The sequence below is a fragment of the Cavia porcellus genome, unplaced genomic scaffold (assembly GCF_034190915.1).
Source record: "Cavia porcellus strain 051 isolate PalLab524CR breed Dunkin Hartley unplaced genomic scaffold, mCavPor4.1 scaffold_6, whole genome shotgun sequence".
NCBI classification, from domain to species: Eukaryota; Metazoa; Chordata; class Mammalia; order Rodentia; family Caviidae; genus Cavia; species Cavia porcellus.
Window position 1 is genome coordinate 51,964,004 of NW_026947489.1, and position 23,224 is coordinate 51,987,227.

General features: G+C 46.3%; 2 protein-coding genes across 24 annotated transcripts in view; one reads left to right on the top strand and one right to left on the bottom strand.

The window, feature by feature from the left end:
* LOC106028893 (spermatogenesis-associated protein 31E1-like) overlaps positions 1–1,112 on the bottom strand; it is an 88,198-nt gene extending 87,086 nt beyond the window's left edge. For 15 of the 21 annotated variants that reach the window (XR_010048118.1, XR_010048116.1, XR_010048114.1 and 12 more), the window contains exon 1: positions 719–1,112. Coding sequence is in view for 1 of the 21 variants with exons in the window: in XM_063250658.1 (XP_063106728.1) it covers positions 719–772 (54 nt within the window). In the remaining 20 variants the exon portion in view is untranslated. Of the gene's footprint in view, positions 1–183; positions 320–718 lie in introns of those variants that run through there. The other 6 variants (XR_010048104.1, XR_010048102.1, XR_010048105.1 and 3 more) reach the window with 5 other exon arrangements.
* On the top strand, positions 239–21,634 carry Arhgef5 (Rho guanine nucleotide exchange factor 5). Of its 3 annotated transcripts, none has more exons than XM_013158756.3 (15): positions 239–345; positions 6,299–9,464; positions 10,000–10,057; positions 10,498–10,562; positions 10,765–11,018; positions 13,705–13,865; positions 14,395–14,547; positions 14,824–14,953; positions 15,206–15,280; positions 15,628–15,717; positions 16,791–16,948; positions 17,527–17,688; positions 18,797–18,867; positions 20,156–20,260; positions 20,920–21,634. In XM_013158756.3, exons 2-15 carry the CDS (start codon positions 6,311–6,313, stop codon positions 21,075–21,077), a joined length of 4,794 nt encoding a protein of 1,597 aa, XP_013014210.1. In that variant the 5' UTR covers positions 239–345; positions 6,299–6,310; the 3' UTR covers positions 21,078–21,634. The 3 variants fall into 3 exon arrangements, with proteins under 3 accessions (XP_013014210.1, XP_003475594.1, XP_013014211.3); XM_003475546.5 differs by having other exon boundaries at positions 271–403; XM_013158757.3 differs by lacking the exons at positions 16,791–16,948; positions 17,527–17,688; positions 18,797–18,867; positions 20,156–20,260; positions 20,920–21,634 and adding an exon at positions 16,442–16,727 and having other exon boundaries at positions 271–403.
* The last annotated feature ends 1,590 nt before the right edge of the window (positions 21,635–23,224 follow it).

A 23,224-nucleotide genomic window follows, 5' to 3' on the forward strand; every position in this document is an offset into this window, starting at 1 on the left:
GGGCGCGGGGCTACAAACCCCGGGGTGGGGGGAGCTCCCAGGCTGACCCCGCTGCGCCCCAGCCTGCGATCGCGGCCCGGACGCCGGGCCTGGCAGCGCCGCTGGGCCGCCGAGCGTGCGCTCCGCCGGAGGCAGGCGCCCAGGGCCGCCCCTCCCCCGGGAAGGTGTGTCCGCTTTCCTCACCTGAAACTTCCTCGGCCCCGCCGATCCCGCCCTCCCGTCCGTCCGGGCGGCAGGGGCGGGCCGCGGGTGGGGCGCTGGGGTGGCCGGGCCTGGCTGGGGACGGCGGCCGGCGCCCGCGGGACCTGGAGGGGACTGGCCCGGGCAGCATGTGACGCCGGCCAGGTGGGTGCCCACCTCCCTCGTGCGCCCTGGGCTCGGGCGGCCGCGGAGCCCGGCGGAGGTAAGGCTGCGACGGGAAGGAAGAGGAAACTAGGCCTCCCCGGGGACCAGCCCCGGCCAGGTCCCGGGGCGCAGGCTCCGGAAATGGGGGGCTGGGCCGATGCGCAGAGCTCTGGGAGAGGGCTGAGTACCCCGGCCTGCTTTTGTCTGAAAACTTCGCTCCCAACCGGGTCCCCGCCTTGGAAATGGGCACCCTGCCCCCACGAGGTTCCGGGGCCAATAATCAGGACTCTCTTTCTTCAGAGTCTGGGCCCTGGGGAAAACGAACCCCTATAATAAGGCGCAGCTGAGATTCCCTTTCCACAGTGCCCCTTACCTGGAAATGTGTTATCCTCTTCTCTTTCTTAGCCGGGCCTGGGCCTTCCTGCATTATTTTCCTGGCATTTGCATTTGTGTCTCTCTGTTCCCACTTCTTTTCCCTCCTAGCCAGCGCTCTTTAACCTGTAACCCTGCCTGCCCTGCCCCCCGCTGTATTTGCCCATATATGGGAGCTTTGCAAAGCGCTGGGGTAGAGGCGGTGGGAAGGCGGCTGTTAGTGCTGGGGGCCGAGCGAGGTGCTGGCACCCAAGTTGGAGCCCTGTTTCTGAGCATCATGTGTAAGGAAGTGCCTTCCTGAAGGACGGGCCTTGGAAGAGCGCCTCCGGACTCCACTTGTGTTCACCTCTCGGGCTCCTTCAACCCCTTCCTAGGTCTTGGATTCCCAGGACAGATTTATCCTCTTTCCTAGTTGCTGGGAATGAACTTTGACCCCGACTCTTGTCATTCAAGGGGGCAGGGCACACCAGACCGACTAGGGCGAGAGGACTGGTTTTGCTTTCAACTTCTTTCTTCCGCTGCCTTCCAGCTGCACTCCAAGCCCTGCATCCTTGTCCCACTCCAGAAACCCCAGTGTCCAGCAGCACAACCAACTGTGAAGCCTCTGCCCAGACTTCCTGGAGAATGAAAAGGCTCCCAGCTGTGACCCTAGTGAGATGGTCATGGTCTTTAGCCAGGCTGTGGGTCTGAAGCCAGGGTGGCTCCTCAGGGGCCTAGAAGGGAGGCAGGGTGCCTGTCCAGCATGAGGGCACGGATCAGGAGAAATGAATGCCCTGGCCCTAGTCAGAAGGAGAGAGATGTCAGGCGGAATTACAGGAATCCTTCTTTTCCAAAGAATACAGTGATTTTGGTTATAGTCCAGAGCATCTACATAGAGTTTTCTAATGTGTCGGGCTTCTATCACGCTGACTGTCTGAGGCTTTCTGTGGCCACATTACCTACTGTGTCTGTGGGACAGACAGGAAGACGTCATTCTTGGTGTCTGGAATGGTCAGTCACAGTGTGGTGTGGATGAGGTCGGGTTGTGCGTGGGATCATGGGTTGAATGGGAGCTGAATTACTTAAGGATTGGTGGCATAGACCCAAAGAGCTGACTACGGCGTCTGGGGCCCCCACAGTATGTGTGGGGAAAAAAGAAGCCAGCCACTACAGTTCTCACAATGAGCCAGAACAAGGTCAGCTATGTAAGGACACAGAAATGTCAGGGACACATTATCTGTGTGAATGGCACTAGGGTGGTAAGCGCACTTGTAGCAGAAGTCAGCATCACCACTAATAATGATGTCACATGAAGCTATCTGGTCTGCCAAGCAGTAGATGGTGTGTTGTTTTCAGACAAGGAATAGGTTAAAAAATATTTATTACTATACAGCTTTTCTGGATTGGCAGAGCTTTCCTACAGTAGATGGAACAGCAGTCTTAGCAATTAACGGCCCAGGAAACTGCCCTTTGATAGGTTTGTGGCATTAGAGGTATAAATGTCAAAAGGTGGGTGAAGTTGTATTAGTGGTCTGATTTTCTAAGTCAAACTAAGAATATATCTTCGATTAGGGTAAGAGGGTATTTTCCTAAAGGAGATAGACTGTAGAAGATACAATATAAATGAAGTATTACAATCTCAAGAGTATTTCAGCGATTCGTGTTTCCGAGTCAGAACTTTCTAGTTGAAATTGACATTGCTGGGAAATCCTGAAAGTATGGTCAGGGCAAGGGAATATATATATATATATATAGCCTTTGACATCACTTCAAAAGCGTGACAAAGGATGGGGCATCTTTGGAATACAGTTTTACCTCTGGTGATTAAAACTGAGAGCCAAGTACTGAGGGCCTGTAAGGGAGAGAGAAGTTCCGTGCACACTGCTATGCACTGACAGGCTTTGTGTCCTAAGAAGTCACACATGACTGGGGAGGCGCGTACCTGGCCTTCCTCTGGTCTGGACGTAGGCCAGCTCACCGTGATGCCATACACTGCCTTTGCCTGGGCCTGGGTAATGGAGGCAATGGGGTGTTTGTATTATAGTGGCCCAGGTTTTGTAGTGGGTTCTGTAGGGGTAGGTACCCCTTTCTGATTTTTTTTGTGAATAAGACCATATTCTTCAACTTCCTTTAGCTTTGTCACATTCTAGCTGTGTCATGCCTGATAATACAAGATCAAAGGCTGGGACTCTGGGGTATGTTCTCCCTTTGGGGTTGAGAAGTTCCCAAGCACAGATATTTCCAACTGGATGAAGACATAGATGGTGTTCAAGGAGGTACAAACGGTATTAAAGGGATTTCAGGAGACAGACATGCTCTCTTATGACTAGATTGTACCTAAAATATCCTGGGAGGATATGTACATATAGAGAGGGCTCAGGGACTAATTACTTTGAGGATATGGTAATAAATGCGTGTGCAGGGATATGGCCTGGACAGTACAGTTGTGGGTGAGGGGAGATGAGAGTTAGTCACGTGGGCTCCCTCAGCAGATAGGAGGCAAGTTTCAGAAAGTGTCTACAGTGAGCAAGTATATCCTTTAACATACGGTGGAGAAATAGTGTGGAATCACAGTATCACTTACCATATTTTACACTAAAGGGACAGACACAGGACAAGTCACATACTATAAGTTAACTGGAAAGGGACATAAAAGTCTTTCAACATTGGTACACTGATGTCAGACCTGTCTCTTTGCCCCAGATAGATGGTATCTTTGCCTGTGGGATGGCCAGGAACTTGTTGCACCCTCCATCTGTAGAGTAGCTGAAGACCTGCCTGTTCGGTTATGTCAGATTGCATATGCTAGGGCGGCTCATTTGTGTATGAGCGTGTGTGTGTGCACGCGGGTGTGTACTACGTGCAATGGTTGAACAGACCGATAAGCATCCTGATTAGGTAAGCTTTTACTTCTTCCACTTTAAATTTGGACCACAATGCCGGGTCAGGTGCACCGTAAGGTCTATAGCACCTAGGGTCTTCTCTTGACTGTGATCAGCCAGGTTTCTAACAGCTGGATGCCTGGGTGCTCAGGTCAAGTGATTTTGTTTCTGATCCAACTATCCCATTTGCTTAGAAAACCTGAGCAAGTGTCTAGGGTCTTTGACCTTTAGTTTCCTCATCTGCAAATTGAACCAAGTTTTCTGTGTTGGTAAAGGTCCCTGAAGAAGTTTATAAGTCCTGTATTCTTTACACTTATTCTCTTCCAGGTCAATGTGTACCATTTATGAGACCCTCAAAGATCACAGTAAGCTTTGTTGTTGCTTTACTTCATCTCATTAGAACCATGCAGGTCATGCTTTCTCTCTTTTAAGAATAAGAGAAGTGATGTTCAAACAGGTTTAATGCTCTCTGTAGTTGTTTTGAAAGTAGCAAAGATTCAAACAAGGTAGAACTGAAACTCAAACCACAGTTTTCACTCTGCAGTTTTCCTTCAGGCAGACATCCTTGTTCTGAGGGCTAGGTCATCTTCTGGCAGAGGGGATTGCACTTCCCACATGGAAGAGCCTCTGTGATTTATCCTGGGAAAGAGATATTGAGCCTGTAACAATGAGTACAATCTGAATTTGAGAAGTAAAGAATCCCCTGGAGCAGAAGAGGATTCCAGGCAGAGGAACAGGGCCAGTAAAGGTTCCAGTGCAGAGGACCTACAGGCTGGGGTGGGCAGGTGCCAACAGGTGGAGACCAGGGCTGCTGGAGAAAAAGGCAGAACCAGCTGTGCCAGGTGGATAACCAAACCATGCTACGTATATAGATTTTACCTCAAGGGTGGCCAGAGGCTACTGAAGAGTTTAATCTAGAAGTGATGTTTTAAAGATCACAGAGATCTCTGTGGAGAATGAACTGGAATCCAGTAAGTTGCACTGAGGCGAGTGGCCAGACTGTGACCCAGGTATACTGGCCTGTGTGAGAACACAGCGTGTACTAGATTCCAGCCATGAAGAGCACAATAGTGGACAATCCTGAAAGGTATCTAGCACATGGGTCAATAGGATTTGGTGATTAAGTATGGCAAATCTGGGCTGGAAGGAAAACAAAAGTTTTACTCTTTAAGTGAAATTCATGTTATTTATTTTTGAGACACAGTCTCACTAGTTGCCCATGTAGCCTGGGCTTAAAATTAATGTCCTCCTACCTCAGCCTTCCCGTAGGCTGGGATTGCAGGCATACACCTCCACACCTGGCTTATATAAAGTATATTTATGGAGCACTTGGTGTAGACCAAGGTATAGAAAACTAAACAAGACAGATGTAGTTCTTAGTCTCATGAAGCTTATCATCTCTTGGTTGAAATAGAGGGTAATTCCAAATACATACAGAATTATATAGTTATCATTGTCTAAATGATACAGAGGGAAAGGGAAGTGAATTGCAGTTGGTAATTTCTTCAAAGAGAAGAACACTTTAACCCACTGAGAGTGTTGGAAATCTCAAGGGTAAATCAGAAAATTGTAATTGTGGGTAGTGCTGAATACTGAGGATGGTGGAAGATGTTGGGAGATGGTTCTGGGGGAAGCAGGTTGGAGGCAGCTGGGTTGTGAGGACAGTAGGCACAAATCCTGCTAGACATTTGAAAGATAGGAAAGATGTAGGAATCCTTAAGTACTGATGGAGAGATTCGAGTTGAGAAATAAAGGCATGACAGAGATGACCCATTGCATGAAGTCCCAGAGGAGGCAGGTGAAAAAACAAGATGAAATTGGGAGCAGAAGGAAAATGGAAAGAGTGCAAATGGAAATTCAGGTTGGTTTGGATTGCAAGAAGTTGAAGCAGCTTCTTTTCTTTTGGACGGAGAAGAGAGGCAAGCAAGTCACAATCCAGAGAAGTAATGAGAAAAGTTTTCCCAGCATGGGAGAGAAGGGGAAAGTAAGATATTGAAAGTAACGTAGCTTTATGGACCATGTTAAACCTAATAAGTCAGGCGATCATTCCATTTTACAATGACTGCCTCTATAATTGAAAACAAAATTGTTTGCTAGGTATAAGGCTCTACCAGGCACTATAAAGATAGGAAGATGAGTAAAACCCAGACCCTGTGTAAGGAAGCTAAAGGTATAGATCTATACATTGGTTGGAGTAGCCTTTCTTGTTTTCATCACAGCAGTGGCAGAGGAGGAAGGTCCCATTCCTGACACTGTTTCTCTGAGCTGTTAGATCCAGGGTGTGTCACGCACTGTCTGGGAATTATATGAGGCTGAGTCACTTGAATGTTCAGAGAGTCGACAGGCAGAAACAGACAATAACATCATGCAATCTAAAGGTTAATGACCATTGGGAGCTCTTGGCATTCTTTGACCGATGGTCTTATACACCAGTTGAATTGTTGGTTGTCTGTTTCCCCCATAAGACTACAAGCTCCATGAGACATGGTCTTTGTCTCATGAGCTACTGAATGCCCCACACTTAAAAGGGCCACTGGGTAAATCTTTATTAATAATGAACAAATACATGTGAAGTGTATAGAAGCTATGGTTTATTGAGTCCTTTTTGTCTTAAAGAATGACCCTAAATGAAACCAAAGAAATGTCCTGCTTATCTTCTTTGTGGTTCTCCTACCAGTAAGTAGAAGCATTAGAAACCTTTATGTTGTATTCCTCCTTAGGATTCAGTCCTGATGGAGACCGAGGAGCCAGAGCATGAAGTCTCTACCTCCACCGCTGGAATAAAAGAATTTGGAGTTGTCCCAGAAACTATCATGAGGAGCAGGCAGATTCCTGCCCTGGAGCCTGAAGTTCAAGACCAGGGCCCATCCTTTAATTGGACAGAGGAACACAGACTCTTGGAGACTCAGCCAAAAGAATTAAGGGACATGAGTGACTGTGAAACTGAGAGTGTGTCCTTTTTCCCCACAGGCGAATGTGCCCTTTTCCCCCAAATCAGCCAGGTAGATCTTCTGGCGGAGGTTCATGACACTCCAGAATACCAGGAGTCAAAATGCCAGATCCTGGCAGACAGCGGAGCAAGGACAGTAGATCCTCCAGAGCCCGCAGCCTTCCCTGTCCAGGGTGAAAGACTGGACACAGCCTGCCTATCCAGAGTGGAGGTAGAACTTCTGCCAGAACTCACCTCCTTGATACTGGGAATGGAACAAACAAATGAGAAGGAGAAAGAGGAAGCCTGTCCAGCCCCCTCTGCTCAGACTGGATGTTGGCCTCCCTGTGAAGTGCATCCTATAGAAACCAGTCAGACCAAGGATTCTGCAACTGGAGCTGGCAGCCAGGGGGAAGAGCTGCAGTTGAAAGATGCACAGAAAAGTCAAGGGCAAGAAGGAGTGCTACATCCTGAGGAAGCCCAAGAGCTAGGGGAACAGAAACAGCAGCAAGGGGGACCTCAGGGGGAAGGAACTGTAGGGGAGGGTGTTTGCTCTGATGGGCTTTGGCAGGAACAAGAACAGATAGCAGCACCACCTAATGATCCAGAGGGAGAACAGAGACCACAACAGGAACAGCTACGAGATGGTACTGTGCTTGGAAGACAAGGAGAGGGAGAGAATGGGGAATTAGAGGGTCTGAATTGTGAGTGTGTTCCAGAGAACACGGAGAGAAAAGCCCAGCATCAGGGAGGTCCAGAAGAGGAATTACAGAAGGACTGGGTGTTTCAGGGGCCAGAGGAATATTGGATGACCTCTCAGTCCACAGAGAATCAAAGCTTAGCAGAAAAGTCAGAGAAATTACCCAGAAAGCAAGTAGATGAAGGTGTGAGGGGGGAAATGAGGCCAATGGAGGGTCAGGAGGAAGAGGTGGTATTGAGAGGGGAGGAGCCAGATAATCCAGATGGGCATGGGCTGGGGGTAGTGGAGGAAGGACAGAAAGCAGAAGAGGAGGAAGAATATCATGGTCCTTCTACACTGGCTGGGGCAGCCCCTGAGGTCCCTTTTTCCTGTGACTCATTTCCAGAAGTCTCTTGTCCCGTGACTCAGATTCCTGGTACTCAATTGGAATCCAGGGCTGGAGAACTGTTCCCCAGAGCTTTGGCTTCTACACCGGAGCCTACACGATGGTACCCCCAGCCCACGTCTCAACCTGATACTTTTCCTGCTGGGGAGTCGCTTAACAACAACATAGTTCTTAGTAGTCAGCCAGAAGAATCTGAACTGAGGACAGAGATAATGTCCAGTCAAGGGACTGAGGTAGTCTCTGCTAATACACCACCTCCAAGAATACCAGATTCAACACTCAGTCCTGCTGAAGACTCCCCCAGCACAACTGCCTTGTCCTTTGCCAGCCCTCCAGTTATCCTCCCAGGGAAACAGAGCCGGAGACTGGTCTCAACTGATAATCTACCTGCCTTTGGGGCACTTGACCCTCACACAGCTGCTGTCCACAGCTACGCCCCTGCAGAGGTCAACAAGGACCCATGTGGTAGCTCCAGCGGGGCCAGCCCTCACAGTGCCCTGGTCAGCTGCACTGGGACCATCCAGCACCTTAGGAGCAACTCTTTCCCGGGTTCTCACAGGACAGAGCAGACACCAGACCTGGTGGGAATGTCACTTTCTTTCTCTCATTCAGAGTTACCCCAGAGACCCCCTAAACCTGCCATCTATGGTTCTGTGATGCCCAGAAGGGACAGGAGAAGTGGTCGGGACTGCAGGATCATTTCACAATCCCCTCCTGCACTATCTGCTCTGAGGCAGGGCTCTCAAGAACTTACTTCAAATGCAGAGGGGACCAGCATTCCCCAAGGCAGCCATCCATGGGACTCCCCCCAGGATTTGGTCTTTGCCAAAGGAGTTCCTGCCTATGGCTCTTCACCACCCACTGTCTCTATGGACATGAGGATCTGTGAGCCTCTGCCTCCTCCTCCCCCAGAGAAGAAACATCCTCGCCTTCCCTTGGTGGAGAAGGACGGTCATCCTCCTGCAGTGGTCCCCACACTGAAGCAGTGGAGCCATCCTCCTCCATTGCCCCTAAGTGAAGAACTACATGGTCCCCCAAAAGGCCCCCTTCCCCAAGTTCCTGACCCCACTGTGGCAAGACAGCACCGACCTCTGCCATCTACTCCAGACAGCTCCCATCACACTCAGACTTCCTCCTCCAGGTTCAGATACAACAAACCATTGCCCCCAACTCCTAATTTGTCACAACCACACCCTGCTCCCCTTTCTTCTTCCAGTATCTCAAGGACCTATAGGCCTCTACCTCCTGTCCCCATCACAAATCCTTCCACTGAACCACCACCCTTACCACCAAAGACCAGGAGCAGGAGCACTCAAGGAGGACTTACAAATTCAGGGAGCCACGGCAAACCTAGACCTGCTGGTCAAGACTGGACAGTCTCTGCTCCCACCCCTGCTGGACGTACCTCCTGGCCCCCAGCCACAGGCCGACAAACAGAGTCTTTGACTTCTACCAATAGGAGTAAGAGTGAAGTATCCCATGGGATGGCTTTTAGCAACATGACACACTTTCTGTGTCCCTCTTCCCCTACCATTCCCTGGAATCCTGAGTTCCAGGGACCCAACACTAAGAATGAATCAAGACTTTCAGAAGAATCTGAGGCCCCTACAAGAGGACCATTGAGAAGATCACCACCTCAGCAGGGGGGCAGTGGCCTGAGAAGGTCTGCTCTGGGTCCATCGAGGCAGTTAGAAAAGTCCAGCCATCCTCAGCTGGAGAAGGCCTCCAGCTGGCCGCACAGGCGGGACCCAGGGAGACCCCTGGAGGCTAGCACTGAGCATGTTGTGCACCCCAGTGAGGAGCCCAGCAAGCACAAGAGCTGGAACCGACAAGGCCTGCGCAGGCCTTCCATTCTACCTGACAGCTCTTCTGGTAAGCAGGGGTGAGGACCGCGGTGACACCAGTGTTGGCAAACCCTTTCCAACTTTTCTCATCTTATCCCACCTCCTGTGCCCAGTGTGCTATCTGTTCCCTCTGCAGCTTCAGGCATAGACAAACCTGCCCTCAACACAGCAGCCCGTGGGCACCTGCTGAGCTCCTAAGGGTGCTGTTCCCTCCTCCTCTACTTCTCCAGGTCCCAGTCAGCCAGGACCTTCTTTGGATGACACTTTTGTCCCGGTGTTGTCTTGGCTGTCTTTTGAGTTCCCACACCCCTTGCTGCCCTCCCTGGATTCAAGAAGGCATCTGTTACTGCTCAATTCCCACTCTTGATAAGACAGATGGGGACATAGCTGGTATTTCTCTCCCCTAGAATGCTTGATGCTTTGCTGTTTTCTTTCCTAGGGTCCCAGGAGAGCTTTCTTTCTCTCTTCTGAATACCTGTGTCTTCTTTCCTACGTCTTTCCTTCTTCACTTTCTCTAAGTGTACCTCTGAAATCTCAGCTATGTCACTTATTCCCATTTTCAGATTCAAGAAGTCAAACTATGGGAAAAGTCTTCAGTCCCTCAGACACTGTGGTTTTTCGGTGAGTTAACTACCTCGAAAGAGACACCTATAATATATTTACTTTGGAGACTAAGGTCTCCTGATTAGCATTTTAGTTGTGAGGGTTTTAGAACCTGGAAATGCTCATGTCGTTCTCTTCTGGGAGTAAAGAGGAGAAGAAATCCACACCAGGATTCCAGCAGAGGGAGATTTTCCAGTACCTCTCCAGTTCTGTTGGCTGAGTCTGAGTCAGCCATCCTTCTTAGGCCATGAACTAATCCCATGTAAAAGCTCTGCATAAATCCCTCAAATCTCCAGACTACCCCACTGTGGGTCAGGCTGCAACTCTATTGCTCTCCAAGGGGTTTGGTTCTGACATCCCAGCACCACATAAGAGGTCAGAGATGTCCTCATCTCCAGCCACCGGGGGGTCCTCTGCATCATGGCCAGTAAGACTCCAGAGCCTTCCTTCCTCTGCAGGGAAAAGAAGCCAAAAGAAGGGACAGGAAACTTTTCAAGACGCTGCTCTAAGCTCATCAACTCCTGTGAGTACCTTGGAGCAGATCTGTAGGGCCAGGAGTGTGTTCTGCCCTGAGGACCACCAGTAGAGGGTGGTGATGTCCACTGCAGAGAGGACTTTCAGGAGGTCAGTCAGCAGTGGGCAGCTTCTGCCTGTTTCTTGAGTCTCCACTTACTTTCTCTTTTCCCCACGTCTCCTCCCTCTCCCACACATCCTTGCCCCTGTAGCCCAGTTGCTTTACCAGGAGTACAGTGATGTTGTTCTGAACAAGGAGATTCAGAGTCAGCAGCGTCTGGACAGTGTGGCAGAGACCTCTGGCCTGGCCTCCCCCAGGCAACCACGGAAGGCCCTGGTGTCCTCGGAGTCCTACTTACAGCGCCTCTCCATGGCCTCCAGTGGCTCCCTCTGGCAGGAAATCCCTGTGGTACGGAATAGCACTGTGCTGCTCTCCATGACCCATGAAGACCAAAAGCTGCAAGAGGTATGAAGTAGAGGAGGGCACAAAGCAAAGACTGTAAAGGCACATTGGCTGCCTTTCTGTCCTGCTCATCACCGAGCGTGGCCTGTGCCTACCCCACACTTGGTCCTTGGTACGCCATACCATTCTGAGTACTGTGCCTTGTGATGCTCTAAACATCACCACTGCCACTCTGCCCTGTGTCCTCATGCCATGGACTCTACTTTCACCTGGTTCTGGTTTGGGTCATGCAGAGCCCAGGCTTGGCTCTAAGTTTGTTGGGAAGAGGATGAAACACAGTTCTTCCATGCTGCTTCAGGAATTCCCTCTTCCACTAGAGTTGCAGACTTCATAAAAGTTTTACTCCTAAACCAAGAAACATCATATTGGGCTTTCTATTGAGTATCTTAGAAAGGCACCAGGAGGCTGACACATTCATCTCTCCAGGGATTTAGAATGCCTTTACTCCATAATCACCCCCAAGAGTAAGACAGTAGTAGAGGCTGTGTGTCTCATTGAAAGGTATTACCATTAATAAGATTTCCATGGAGATCTTTTGTTACTCTCAAGTTTGTCTGAAATTTGGTTGGAACCTTTCATCCCAGGAAGAAATTAATAGCCAGTAGACTAAAGTAATAAATGACTTCAATGAGAACCCATTTTAATATTTGCAGGTTAGCTTTAGCCATATTGCTTGGTTTTTCAAAGCTGGTATTTCCTTATTTGTCAAAATAGGATGCAAAGATTTCCTGAACAAATTAAAGAAGTGGCTGACGCATAGTAATCACTCAAGAGATGTCAACTATTTTAACTTTAAGTGTTGCAGACCTGGTTTTGAATTATAGCTTCATCATGTACTATTAGCTGTATAACCTTAGGCATATTATACAACTTCCCACATATCAGTTTGCTTACCTACCAGTTAAATATAAAAAATGTCTACTTTTCAGGGTTAGTTTATAGCTTGAATGAATTCACACATTTATATTAACAAAGTGTCTGGTACATAGTTTGGTAAGTACTAGCATCATATTCTTTGCCTTTCAGAATCGGGGAGGATTAACAGTTCAGCCATAAGGACTTGGGTATAAACAGACACATATATTTCAGGCTTTTCAAGGCTCGGACTTGAGGGCTCTGTTTTAACTGCAATTTTTAGAGCAACTGGAAGATGATTAGAAAAATCACTAATCTCTCCCATATTTAAGAATCACCCAACGGGGAGGTCACGTGAACTGGAGCTGTGTGTCCCCAATTCCAGCATACTACGAGGTCCTGTTCCAGCCCTAGAGTCACACTGATGAAGGGAGAATCCTCCAAAACTTATGCCTACATTTTCATTTCATGAAACAGCACCTCTGGGGTCTACACAGAACTTTCATCAGTCCTCTTTCGAGTATCACAAGGCAGAGGTACTACATCCACATGAAAAGATGGGGAAACTGAGGTTCAGAGAGGTTGAACAAGGATGTCATACAGTCAGTGAACAGTGAGAAAATGAGAAGAACCTGGAGTGTCCCGTTCAGGGTTAGGCCTGGGAAGGTCATCGAGCCATGTCATTGACCGTCCAGGTGACCACCACAGTCTTTGTTTTTGCTCTTTTTCTATCCAAGGGTGTTATCTGGAAGCCACATGCTTGGATGGAAAACAAAGAGGAGCTCTGAGTCATGATCATGAGTCATTGCGCCCCCTGCTGGAATCTCTAAAGAAATTTTCAAATTCTAGGTGTTTTCCTTACACCATAACTGAACCACTTTGACTCAAATAACATACTTCTTTCCATTTCTCCTCAAACCCCAGCTCCAGCTTTCACCCTTTTACTCAAGTCGGAAGTCAGCTCATTGACTTTGACTCTCTGTCCTCTTTCATGCCCCGTGTTGAGAAAATAACAAGCCCTTTGAAATCTACCTCTTAATAATAATATCTTCACCCATATAACTATTCAGGCCTTGATTTCTCATCTTAAATGATCACATTTCCTAACGGTTCTCTCCTACATAATCTTTGGGCCATATTGTGTTTAGAAATATACTTATAAAGACAAAATCAAGTTATATCCTTAATGAAATATTTTCATACATCCTTCCACGATTTTGAGAACAAACTGTTGTATGTACATTGTTTACTAATTCTCCATTCCTCACTGACATTTGCCTTTTCAGCGTCAACTCTGGATACTTGAGTAGACATGATTCTAAAATTGTATTTATTTAGGTCTCTTTGGTTTGTTTGTTTTAGTGGTTATTTTGTCTGTTTATTTTTGCAGTGATGGAGATACAGTACCATGTCCCCAAACTTTAGGATTTCTTTGCTTAAAATGTATTTTCTGTGTATATTTAAGCTTTGCACAGTGGTGTTATACGGTATACCTAGATAGTAAAAAGGTTATATGGTGAAGCAAATTAATATGTCCAGCATCTCCTATAGTTGTCTATTTTGTGGGGTGCATGTGCATGTGTGTGTATGTGTGTGATTTAAGTTTCATGAAAGCACATTGTTCTTGTACATCTTTGGGAGCTTATATGTCCTTCAAACCCTAGATTAAATCTTATGTACATAAATACTCATCTCCTCCCAGATGAAGATAGGATTTACTGTGACAGCAAGCCATAAAAGGATCTTGCTTGTTCAGTGCTCTGCCCCTAAAGTTTTATTCAGTGGTTAGTATGTAGTAGGGAGGTAGTAATCTTCCTCCTCTCCAACTTCCTAGGCCAAATTTGAGCTGATCGTGTCAGAGGCTTCATACCTGCGCAGTCTACACGTAGCTGTGGATCATTTCCAACTTTCCACCCAGCTTCGGGCCACGCTCTCCAACCAGGAGTACCAGTGGCTCTTCTCTCGTCTACAGGATGTGCGAGATGTCAGCACCATGTGAGACCATCTTTCTCCCGAGGGCCCCTCACTCGCCTTCCTGTCGTTAGTCACTAACTCTTCTTTAGTTGGGCTCTTTCCCTCTTAGAAACCTCCCCATTACCATCATCTCAGGATGAAATTGGGTCTCCACTACTTCCGCTGTTCCCAGTAGCTACAAGAGCAAGAAAAGGAGAGTTGAGGGTACATAGATTCATTAATAGGTAAATAAATTAATGGGAAATGGCTTGAGGTTTTAGCTGTACCATGGGAATTCACTGCATTGGAGATGATGTGTAGAAATCACATAAATATTAGAAAGCCATAGTAGGATAAAAGAAGATCAAGAAATACAGTATTATAATGTTAAATAAGGAGCACATTTGTGACAGTTTTGGTGAGAACTAGCACATAGCCAGGGCACAGATCTCAGGAGAATCAATAGAAATTACTGATTCATGGAAAGTCATAAGCTCAAGGTAAAGCAGGGGCAGCCAACTGCTAAGCTGGGGTCCAGAAGTCTCATGAGACCTTTTTAAATATTACACAGGTTCCTTTCAGATCTAGAAGAGAACTTCGAGAACAACATCTTTTCCTTCCAAGTGTGTGATGTGGTCCTGAACCATGCTTCAGACTTCCGCCGGGTCTACCTGCCCTATGTCACCAACCAGACCTATCAGGAACGCACCTTCCAGAGCCTGCTGTGAGTCTACCCCCACTCAGTCCCCCAGTAGGACCTGCAGTGACCCTGCAACAGTTCCCAGCGACAGTGCTGTCCCAGGGGTTCATGTTTTTGTGCCTGCTGTGTGCTCTTAAGTACCAGCCTGCCCTTCGGATCAGAGTCTCTTAGCAACGCATCTGGGCTTCCCATACACTGATTCTCAACATAGTTTTTCCTAACCCTAGACATTCCCCGTGCCTTTCTGAGTCCCCATTACTCCGTACATCCCTCCTCACCCCTGGATCAATGTCCATGCAGGAACAGCAATAGCAGTTTCCGAGAGGTCTTGGAGAAGCTGGAAAGTGACCCCATCTGCCAGCGCCTTTCCCTCAAGTCTTTTCTGATTCTGCCTTTCCAGCGAATCACCCGCCTCAAGCTGCTGCTACAGGTATGGGTGGTCCTTCCTTCACTGTCTCCTTTAACTCAAAGGGATGATTTTAGAAGCTGTAGGCTAAACTGTTGTCTGTTCTTTTGCCTGCGTAAGATGTAGACAGTCTTCCCCTCTGCCCGCACTCTCTCTCAGAAATATTTGCTACGAGATTATTACCCTGCGTTTCTCCGTTAACCAACTCCTGATTTTCTCTTCTCATGTGTATATTTCTTTCTCCCTTCTGGTTCCTGCCCACTGTTTATTCTCTAGAACATTCTGAAGAGGACGCAGCCTGGCTCCTCAGAGGAAGCAGAAGCCACAAAGGCCCACCATGTGCTGGAAGAGGTAGGCAGCCATCCATGGTGGCCCTCTGATTGTTCTTTACAGACGCACAATTCCTAGGAACATGGGAGAGCTCAGCCACCTCCCCATAACCACCAAACCTCCAAGCATGTGCAATCCAAAGCCTTCTCGGGGCAGAGCATGCCGGGAGCTGTGCTCTTACTGCAATCATCCCTTCCCTCAGAAATGTTCTGCCAGGTCATCCAAAGTGTACAAGAGTCCTAGGACCTCTGCCTTCACTGTGGTGGCAAAGGATGAGGCTGTCACAACCTGCTTCCACAATGTCTTCAGGGGCTTCAAGGGCCAAATGCTCTAACACATACCCTTCCCTCACTCTGCCCACCCCTCAGCTGATCCGAGACTGTAATAACAATGTCCAGAGGATGCGGCGGACAGAGGAGCTGATCTACCTGAGCCAGAAGATTGAGTTTGAGTGCAAAGTGAGTGAGTTCCTCCCTCTCCACTCTGCTGTGGGTCTCTTGTGCCTGCACTAGGGAGCACCCTCTCGCATAGAACCATCCTGCTCCTGCTGTCCCTGTCCTCCAGCTGTCCTCTCTTTCCTCTGTTCTACTTCTGAGTTGTACAAATTTAAATACTGACTTCAGTCTTTATAACATGCTGTTGAAGCCAGGCATGGTGGTAATCCTAGCATGTAGGAGGCTGAGGCAGGAGAATTACTGCAAGTTTGAGGCCAGCCTGGGATATATAATGAGTTCAAGACCAGCTTGAACCACATAGCAAAACCTTATTCTGACCAAAAAAAAAAAAAAGATATTGTTGAGTGAAGAACTGTGTGTACGTACATATCTCCTTGTGCGTATGCAAGAAAACCTGAAAGGAGAATTCTTCAGTATAAGCCTGAGAAACCTTTTATAGTTCATCAGGTCTCCTAATCTATCTAAATCAACATGGTTCAAATTTCCAAAATTTCTCATCCGGACATAAATATATATTTCACATTCAAATTCTAACTCAGGACACACATCATCTTTGCCTTCCCAGAAGAGAAGAAAAAAACCCATACCTAAAATACTAGCTGTGGTCCAATACCCTCATCTTTGTCCAAATCCCAGCTCTAAGCCAGCCCCACTTCGTTCTTGTGTTAACCTCAGCCCACCCCGGCCGATTCTGACTCTTCCTCTCCTGTTTCTGGTTATGATCAAGGAGGCAGCAGACGGCAGAACTCCCCCTAACCCTTTCACTTCTAAGACACATCCTGCTGTTTCCTGCTTGTTCCTCTTGGACTCTTCCAGCTCCTCTTCAGGTCAGGTTCCTGCTTTCCCACATGGTCACTGTCCTGGTTGGACGTAGCCTCTGTCTGTTTGCCTGAGTGTGTAAACAGGGGACCTGGAAACCAGGGAACAGAACAGATAGAAGTTTCAGAGGGGAACAATCCAAGCAGGGGGGGAGGTTCTGAGCAAGCGGGAACACATTTAGGAGATTTGGTTGAGCAGAGTAGGAAGCGCCTTTGTATCTCGTCAGTGACATGGGCTTCTTTTTCCCCTCTCTATAGATATTCCCACTCATTTCACAGTCTCGCTGGCTAGTGAAGAGCGGAGAGCTGACCGCACTGGAGTTCAGTGTCTCTCCAGGACTGCGGAGGAAGCTGAACACGCGACCAGTTCATCTGCATCTCTTCAATGACTGTCTGTTGCTGTCACGGCCCCGAGAGTCAGTAGCTGGAATGGGACTGGGCGCCCAGGGACCAAAAGGGGTCTGGGAGACACAGGAAGAAATAGGCTAGAAAGGACAGAGAAGAGTCCTGTTCTCAGAAAGAGGCAGGGGGAAAGCCCAAGGCAAAAAGCAGGAATTCTACCAGCTTATGTCATGAGATCATATTGTGGGGCCTGTATTATGTTACAGGCATAGGACAGAAATGCAGCATGAGCCTATTACAGTCCCAGATTAACCTGTTTGTGGCTCCCTTGGGCTCAGCCTACTAGCTCAAAATTATTTGGCTAATTTCAGATCTTAACTAGAAAAGAATTAGAATCCTGGCCCTTAGGACTTCAGAAAATTTTATTGGTTTTTTCAGTTAAACTTACTAAAATGGTAAGGTGTGTGATACACTACACCAGTGACCACTGGACCTAGAACTACCGTCCTGGAGCAAGGTGGGATGGTCTGGCGGATTTTATGGGATTCACAAACTACAGACTCTTAAGGGCTTGGAGTTCGAATTCAGGAATTTGAGGAGGGGTGAACTACAGATACGTAGGTTCAGCTTGAAAAAAACCTGTGTTTTGCAGGGGAAGCCGCTTCCTGGTATTTGACCACGCTCCGTTCTCCTCCATCCGAGGGGAGAAGTGTGAAATGAAGCTACACGGGCCACACAAAAACCTCTTTCGCCTCTTCCTGCGACACAACGCACAGGGTACACAGGCTGAGTTCCTGCTCGGCACGGACACCCAGTGAGTCGGGGATGGATGTCAGAGGTGTTGGAAGTCAGTCGCCTGGGAAAGAAGTGGAGGGTCGCAGATGGGAGAGGGCTTAGCTCCTTCCCTCAGAAACACGAGGCCTGTGAGACACAACAGTGCAGTGGTCTGGTATGGTTGAGCACAAGTTCACACATGAGCAAGATGGGCACTGCTGCGTGTGCTTTCTTTCTTCCCTGGTCAGTCCTCTGTTGAGCAGAGCCCGATAATGTTGAGAAATCTTATTTGTTCATCCTCTCAATGAGAATAATAAACTAGTTTTTTTTGCATGTCCATTCATTTTTAAGATAATAATACCTATGAAACAGTGCAGGATGCCTACAACAATGAACATTGAAAACACTGTTATTGCTGTTAGGAAGATTTTAGAAGAGTCTTTCTGTAAAAGTGTAACATAGCTAGAAATCCGAGGTTCTCAAGCTATCGACACTTTTTCCCTTAGGAGACTACACTCAGGAATTACATGTAGGAATCTGTAATATCTGTCTGCGTCTGTACCTACAAAACAGAGAGGCTAGTACAGGGGTTTGTACAATAAGCCAAATAATCAGGCAGAGATTTATGCAGTTCATAGATGCTAAGATAATGAAAAATCTTCAAATAATTACAAATTGTGCTAGGAGTACAGTGTGTCAAAACGACAAAGCAGTAGTAGGTCTTTTTCTCTAATTATTGTCAGAATAATTTTCATCTTAAAGATATTTGATTAAAGGAAGGTAGGAAAAGGAGTGTCTATAATTATGCAAAGTGATAGAAGGAATGTAGACTTCATTAAACATTTTGCTCACATAATTTTCAAAATAGAAAATCTCTATAAGAATAATTGACTTAAAAAAAAGAATAATTGAATTTATGCCTTCCCTTAGAAGATATTAGGAGTTATTAACAGTCTGGGAAAAGAAGGGGGGAAAATAAAGCATAACAAGAAACATCAACCTGTTATTCAAGGTTGTATATTTCCAAGCAAGCAGGATTCCACTGATATTTTGTCATAGAGGTTGTTGAAAAAGTTCCTCCCCATCCATTTGCCTTCCCCATCCTTGACTTCTCTTACGATCTCAGGCTGTAACTTTTGTTTTCACAGGAGTGAAAAACTTCGATGGATCTCGGCCTTGTCCATGCCGAGAGAGGAATTGGACCTGCTGGAGTGTTACGGTACGAGGGAGTCTAAGAACAGGTGGAGAAAACTTGCAAATGCAGAGGCCTCCTGTGGACACTGGGATTTAGTGTGCTGAGGAGAACTCCAGCTTCCATTTACTGCTTTTCCTCACATGTCCAGGGGGAAGATGGCCAGTGGAGCTTTAACACCTGCTTAAAACCGCTCTCTGCCTTACATCTTTACTCACATCTGCTTCCTGCCTTAGGCAGTAGCTTGCTGTTTCTGAAATATTTGTCCCTTAGGCCTATCCTGCTATGCTATTGCCTGGATTTTACTTACTTGAAGGTGTTAGGGAAGTGGAGAGAGACAGAAAGTCTGCAGTGCAAGTTCCAGGAAGATGATAGCGGGAGATTTGTCCTGGCCACACCCCTTTGTATAAGGGCCAGAAGGGTATTTACTCGAAGCACCTGGGGGCAGCCCCAGGCTTGCTCACTTTAAAATCTGTATGCATTCATTCAGAGTTGGAATTCTGGTCTCCTCTCACTCCTTGTCCTCGAAGGACTTCCAGAGGAAAAATATATTCAAAGGAAACATTGCACCATAAGTGGCTGAAAAGAACAAATGAATCCAAAGGACTTTGGTAGAGTCACCCAGAAATGCTTTGGATTTTGCTACCTTGAGCTTCAGATCTATAGAGATTTTGCCTGGTTCACAAAAATATAGAAACAGAAAACCAGAATGGCCATGAGTCATTTTGACCAGCCTTTCTCACTGATTATGTTGATCAGTTCCAGATGAGGAAACTGAAGCTAAAGAAGATTGGGTGGGTTCTTAGCTAAGGTAGCCCTGGAATTCTTCTGGGGGAGTTTTCTCCACTTTCGCATCTGGCACTGTAAGGAAGATTAAGAATGAGTCACAGACTCTGATTTTACTATCTAGTTGGAGAAGCAATGCATGCACGGAACAGACAAGGGTTCCATGGTTTCTCACCAACGTTTTTAAGGAGTTCAAAATCCACAGGTGATGGAAGGATCAGGGAATGTGACTATTGGTTTTCGGCTGATTCTCAAATGTTTGTAATAATGAGAAATTCACTAATGGTGTCACAACATATTTCTTCCCCAGAAAGGCAGAATTTTTGGTCTATTTCAATTCTGGTATTTCTATGTTTCCATCAACCCTTTTGGCTTCTGGCAGATGCTTTTTCCAACTGCCTCTCTTATCTCAAAGCCCATATAGTCCTTATCTTTATCTCAGATCCTCCCAAGCTTTCTCCTTGGAATTCCTGGTCCATGCTCTGGTCATCTGCGTCCCCTAATGTCTCTTCTCCCTTCTCTTCCAAAGACTCCCAACAAGTCCAGTGCCTTCGAGCTTACATGCCTCGAGAGAATGATGAGCTGGCTCTGGAGAAGGCTGACGTGGTCATGGTGACTCAGCAAAGCAGCGATGGTAAGAGGGACAACCCATGAGACCAGCATTGTAGGCAAGAAATAGTTCCCCAGGAGTGCTGTTAACACAACACCACAAACTGGGTGGTTATAACATAAATTTATTCTCTTACAGCTCTGGAAGCAGGCACTCCAAAATCAAGGCATTGACAAACCTCTCACTTGCCTTACCTTTTCCAGTCTCATATCCCCAAGCATTCCTTGATTTGTTGGAATATAATCCTAATCTCTGTTTTTGTTGTGACTTGTTTCCTTTTGTGTCCACATTTCCCTCTTTCTCTAAGAACACTAGTTATCATTGGATCAATATTGGATTTATGACTACTCCAGTATAATCTCAACTTAACTTTTTTAATTGCATCTGTGTTTTCCTCTTTCCCAAGTAAGTTGACATTTTGAGATACCAGAGAAGAGGACACCAGCATATATTTGATGGGATATAGTTGAACTTGTAACAGTGGGCAAGGCTCAGGAAGGGGCAGCTGTAGGCTTTCGCAGGTCCAGAGTAGCTGTACTTACTACAAGGGAATTGGGCTTCTCACCCTGGGGTTTGCCAGTTCTTTCAGCTTTAGAGTATGGAAACGCTTCCAGGAAAGAGGCCAGGGAACTTATCATGAGCCTTTTCCAGGTGATTGTTCTTTCTACTCCTTCTACCCACAGGCTGGCTGGAGGGCCTAAGACTCTCAGATGGGGAGCGGGGCTGGTTCCCTTTGCAACATGTGGAGTTCATTTCTAACCCAGAGGCCCGTAAACGGAACCTAAAGGAAGCCCATCGAGTCAAGACTGCCAGGCTGCAGCTGGTGGAACAGCAAGCCTAGCTGCTAAGCCCTTGAGCTTACAAACAAGCTGCTCCTGGAGATGACTGGCCCGGAATCTTGCTGCAGAGACCTTCTCTGGACCAAGAACTAAGCCTTCTGAAAGCCCAAGGACTAAGTCAGCTGACCCAGAGAGTCATTCTTGGCCTCCTTTTGGGTGCTGTGGGCTTGGTGGGGAATGTTATGGGTCTACACACTGGACTCTAGATCTTTTCTTTTTCATTGGAAAAGTAACTATGGGCCCCAAGCCAGGGAAATTTACTTCTATGATAGTATAGTATGTAAACAGCCTCTGCTCCCAGAGTACAAATTCAAAGCTGGCCAAACTTTAGTCCTAGCCGTATGTTCAGAAGAATCTGACCTCACTCCACTGAAGGGAGATGTTTAAGGGGGATGAAGACATCAAATGAGGTCATCCCAATGACCTATAAGGTATCTTAAAACCCAAGAGATGCTCCACAATTTCTGGTGGGAACTCAGTGTGTGTGTCTCTGAGATCTGTGTTTCTTGGACATGTGAGGGTGACAGTCTCTCACTCTAATAAACTTGGCAATTACCAAGTGTATTTTTCTCATTTTCTTCAGTACTGACCAGGTTTCAGAACCATGAATGCCTAGGGCTTCCAGAATGTTACTTCAGGGTGTCATGAAAGGCCAAAGTAGTGCATAGGATATGGTAGCAGCTCACTCCAGCTCTATAATGTTGAGAATTAGGACTCCAGAGGTTGTAGAAGGAATTAATGGGTAATGTAAAGTCACTCAGCTCTTTCCTACCCATAAGGTAGTGTGTATAGCTTTGTTAAGTCCTACTCAGACCATTCATGACCTTCTATTCCAACTTTAATTATTATGAAGATGTCTTCTGAGGTGCTGTATCTTCTTTGTGAAAGGCAGTATGGTGTAATGGAAAGACTTGTAGAGTTCAAGTCATTAGGCCTAAGCTCCAGTTCCCTCAGTATCTTGACTCAAACTCTGCTTGTCTCTTCCATTAAACAAAAGGTTCAGACTAAGCAAACTACAAAGCTCTATCCAACTCTGTCTCCTTTGTCTTAAGACTTTCAGTTCAAAATTTTGCTTAATTTTTTCTCATGCAGAACTCTCTTATAACAATAACATAATATCTGTGATGGGTCTACAGCTTAGCGGCACAGTGCTTGCCTGGCAAGCTGGCGTCCCAAGTTCAGTTCTTGATACCAAACACACACACGCACACACACACACATACACACACAAAAAATAATACCTTGTGATTGTCTTTCAAACTGGATCATGGTATTTCCCCCTTGAACATTCTACTCCTTTATTTTATGGTGAGGAGAACTCAAAACTAGACTTGTGTTGCAGTTTTATTGAAAGGTAAGACTAATATTCTAAAATTTGTTCTATGCCCAGGTAATGATATGATGTGACAGTGTCACTTTTGATAACAAACTTTCCAGTCCATTCTAAACTATAAAAGTTATCTTGCTTAATTTTTCTAAAAAACTATCCTTATAGTAATTTTAAGTGGGGATTAATATTTTATCTGAGTCAGAATGACTGCTAAGATAACCTAAATTAAGGATTGGCTCTAGAGAAGTTTGAGATTTTTCACAATTTTTTTTGATAGTGGGAATTGAACTCATGACCTTACGCTTACCAGACAAGCACTTGAGCCACTGAGCTAAATCCCCAGCCCTATTTTTCACACTTTTTATAAAACCATATTTTTAAAAATGGCAATACATATATGCACATAATATACACAGTGTGCTTATATGTGTATTAATATATAAACTCATTAAACTACTAGTAACTAATAGTAACATACTAATAGCTCTAATATGATCTGAATTACTCATGTGAATCAGCCATTGAATTCTAGCCATATGCTGAAAATCATACCTGACCTTATGTTTTCTAGGTAAATTCTCCATTAGTTGCTCACAGAGGCAAAATGCCAATTCCTGATTGATACATGTGCAAGTAATTTTTTGAATTGGCATGCGGCTTCTTAAAGTGTCAAGTCTATGGTCCTTTGAACCTAAATTCATTAGATTCTTCATCTGTATTCACTTAATTTGATTCTCATTTAATCTGGGAAATGAAGACATTTGACTTCTATCTGTATTTAGGTTCTTGCTTAAAAAAGAGAAAAATCTACACATGAGT

What these genes read in the sequence shown, in the direction of transcription:
- Arhgef5 (XM_013158756.3), top strand. Translation starts at nt 6,311, where the DNA reads ATGGAGACCGAGGAGCCAGAGCATGAAGTCTCTACCTCCACCGCTGGA. An exon ending in CTCTAAGCTCATCAACTCCT is followed by an intron (nt 10,563 to 10,764) that starts GTGAGTACCTTG and finishes TTGCCCCTGTAG; the next exon opens with CCCAGTTGCTTTACCAGGAG. An exon ending in AGATTGAGTTTGAGTGCAAA is followed by an intron (nt 15,718 to 16,790) that starts GTGAGTGAGTTC and finishes CCCTCTCTATAG; the next exon opens with ATATTCCCACTCATTTCACA.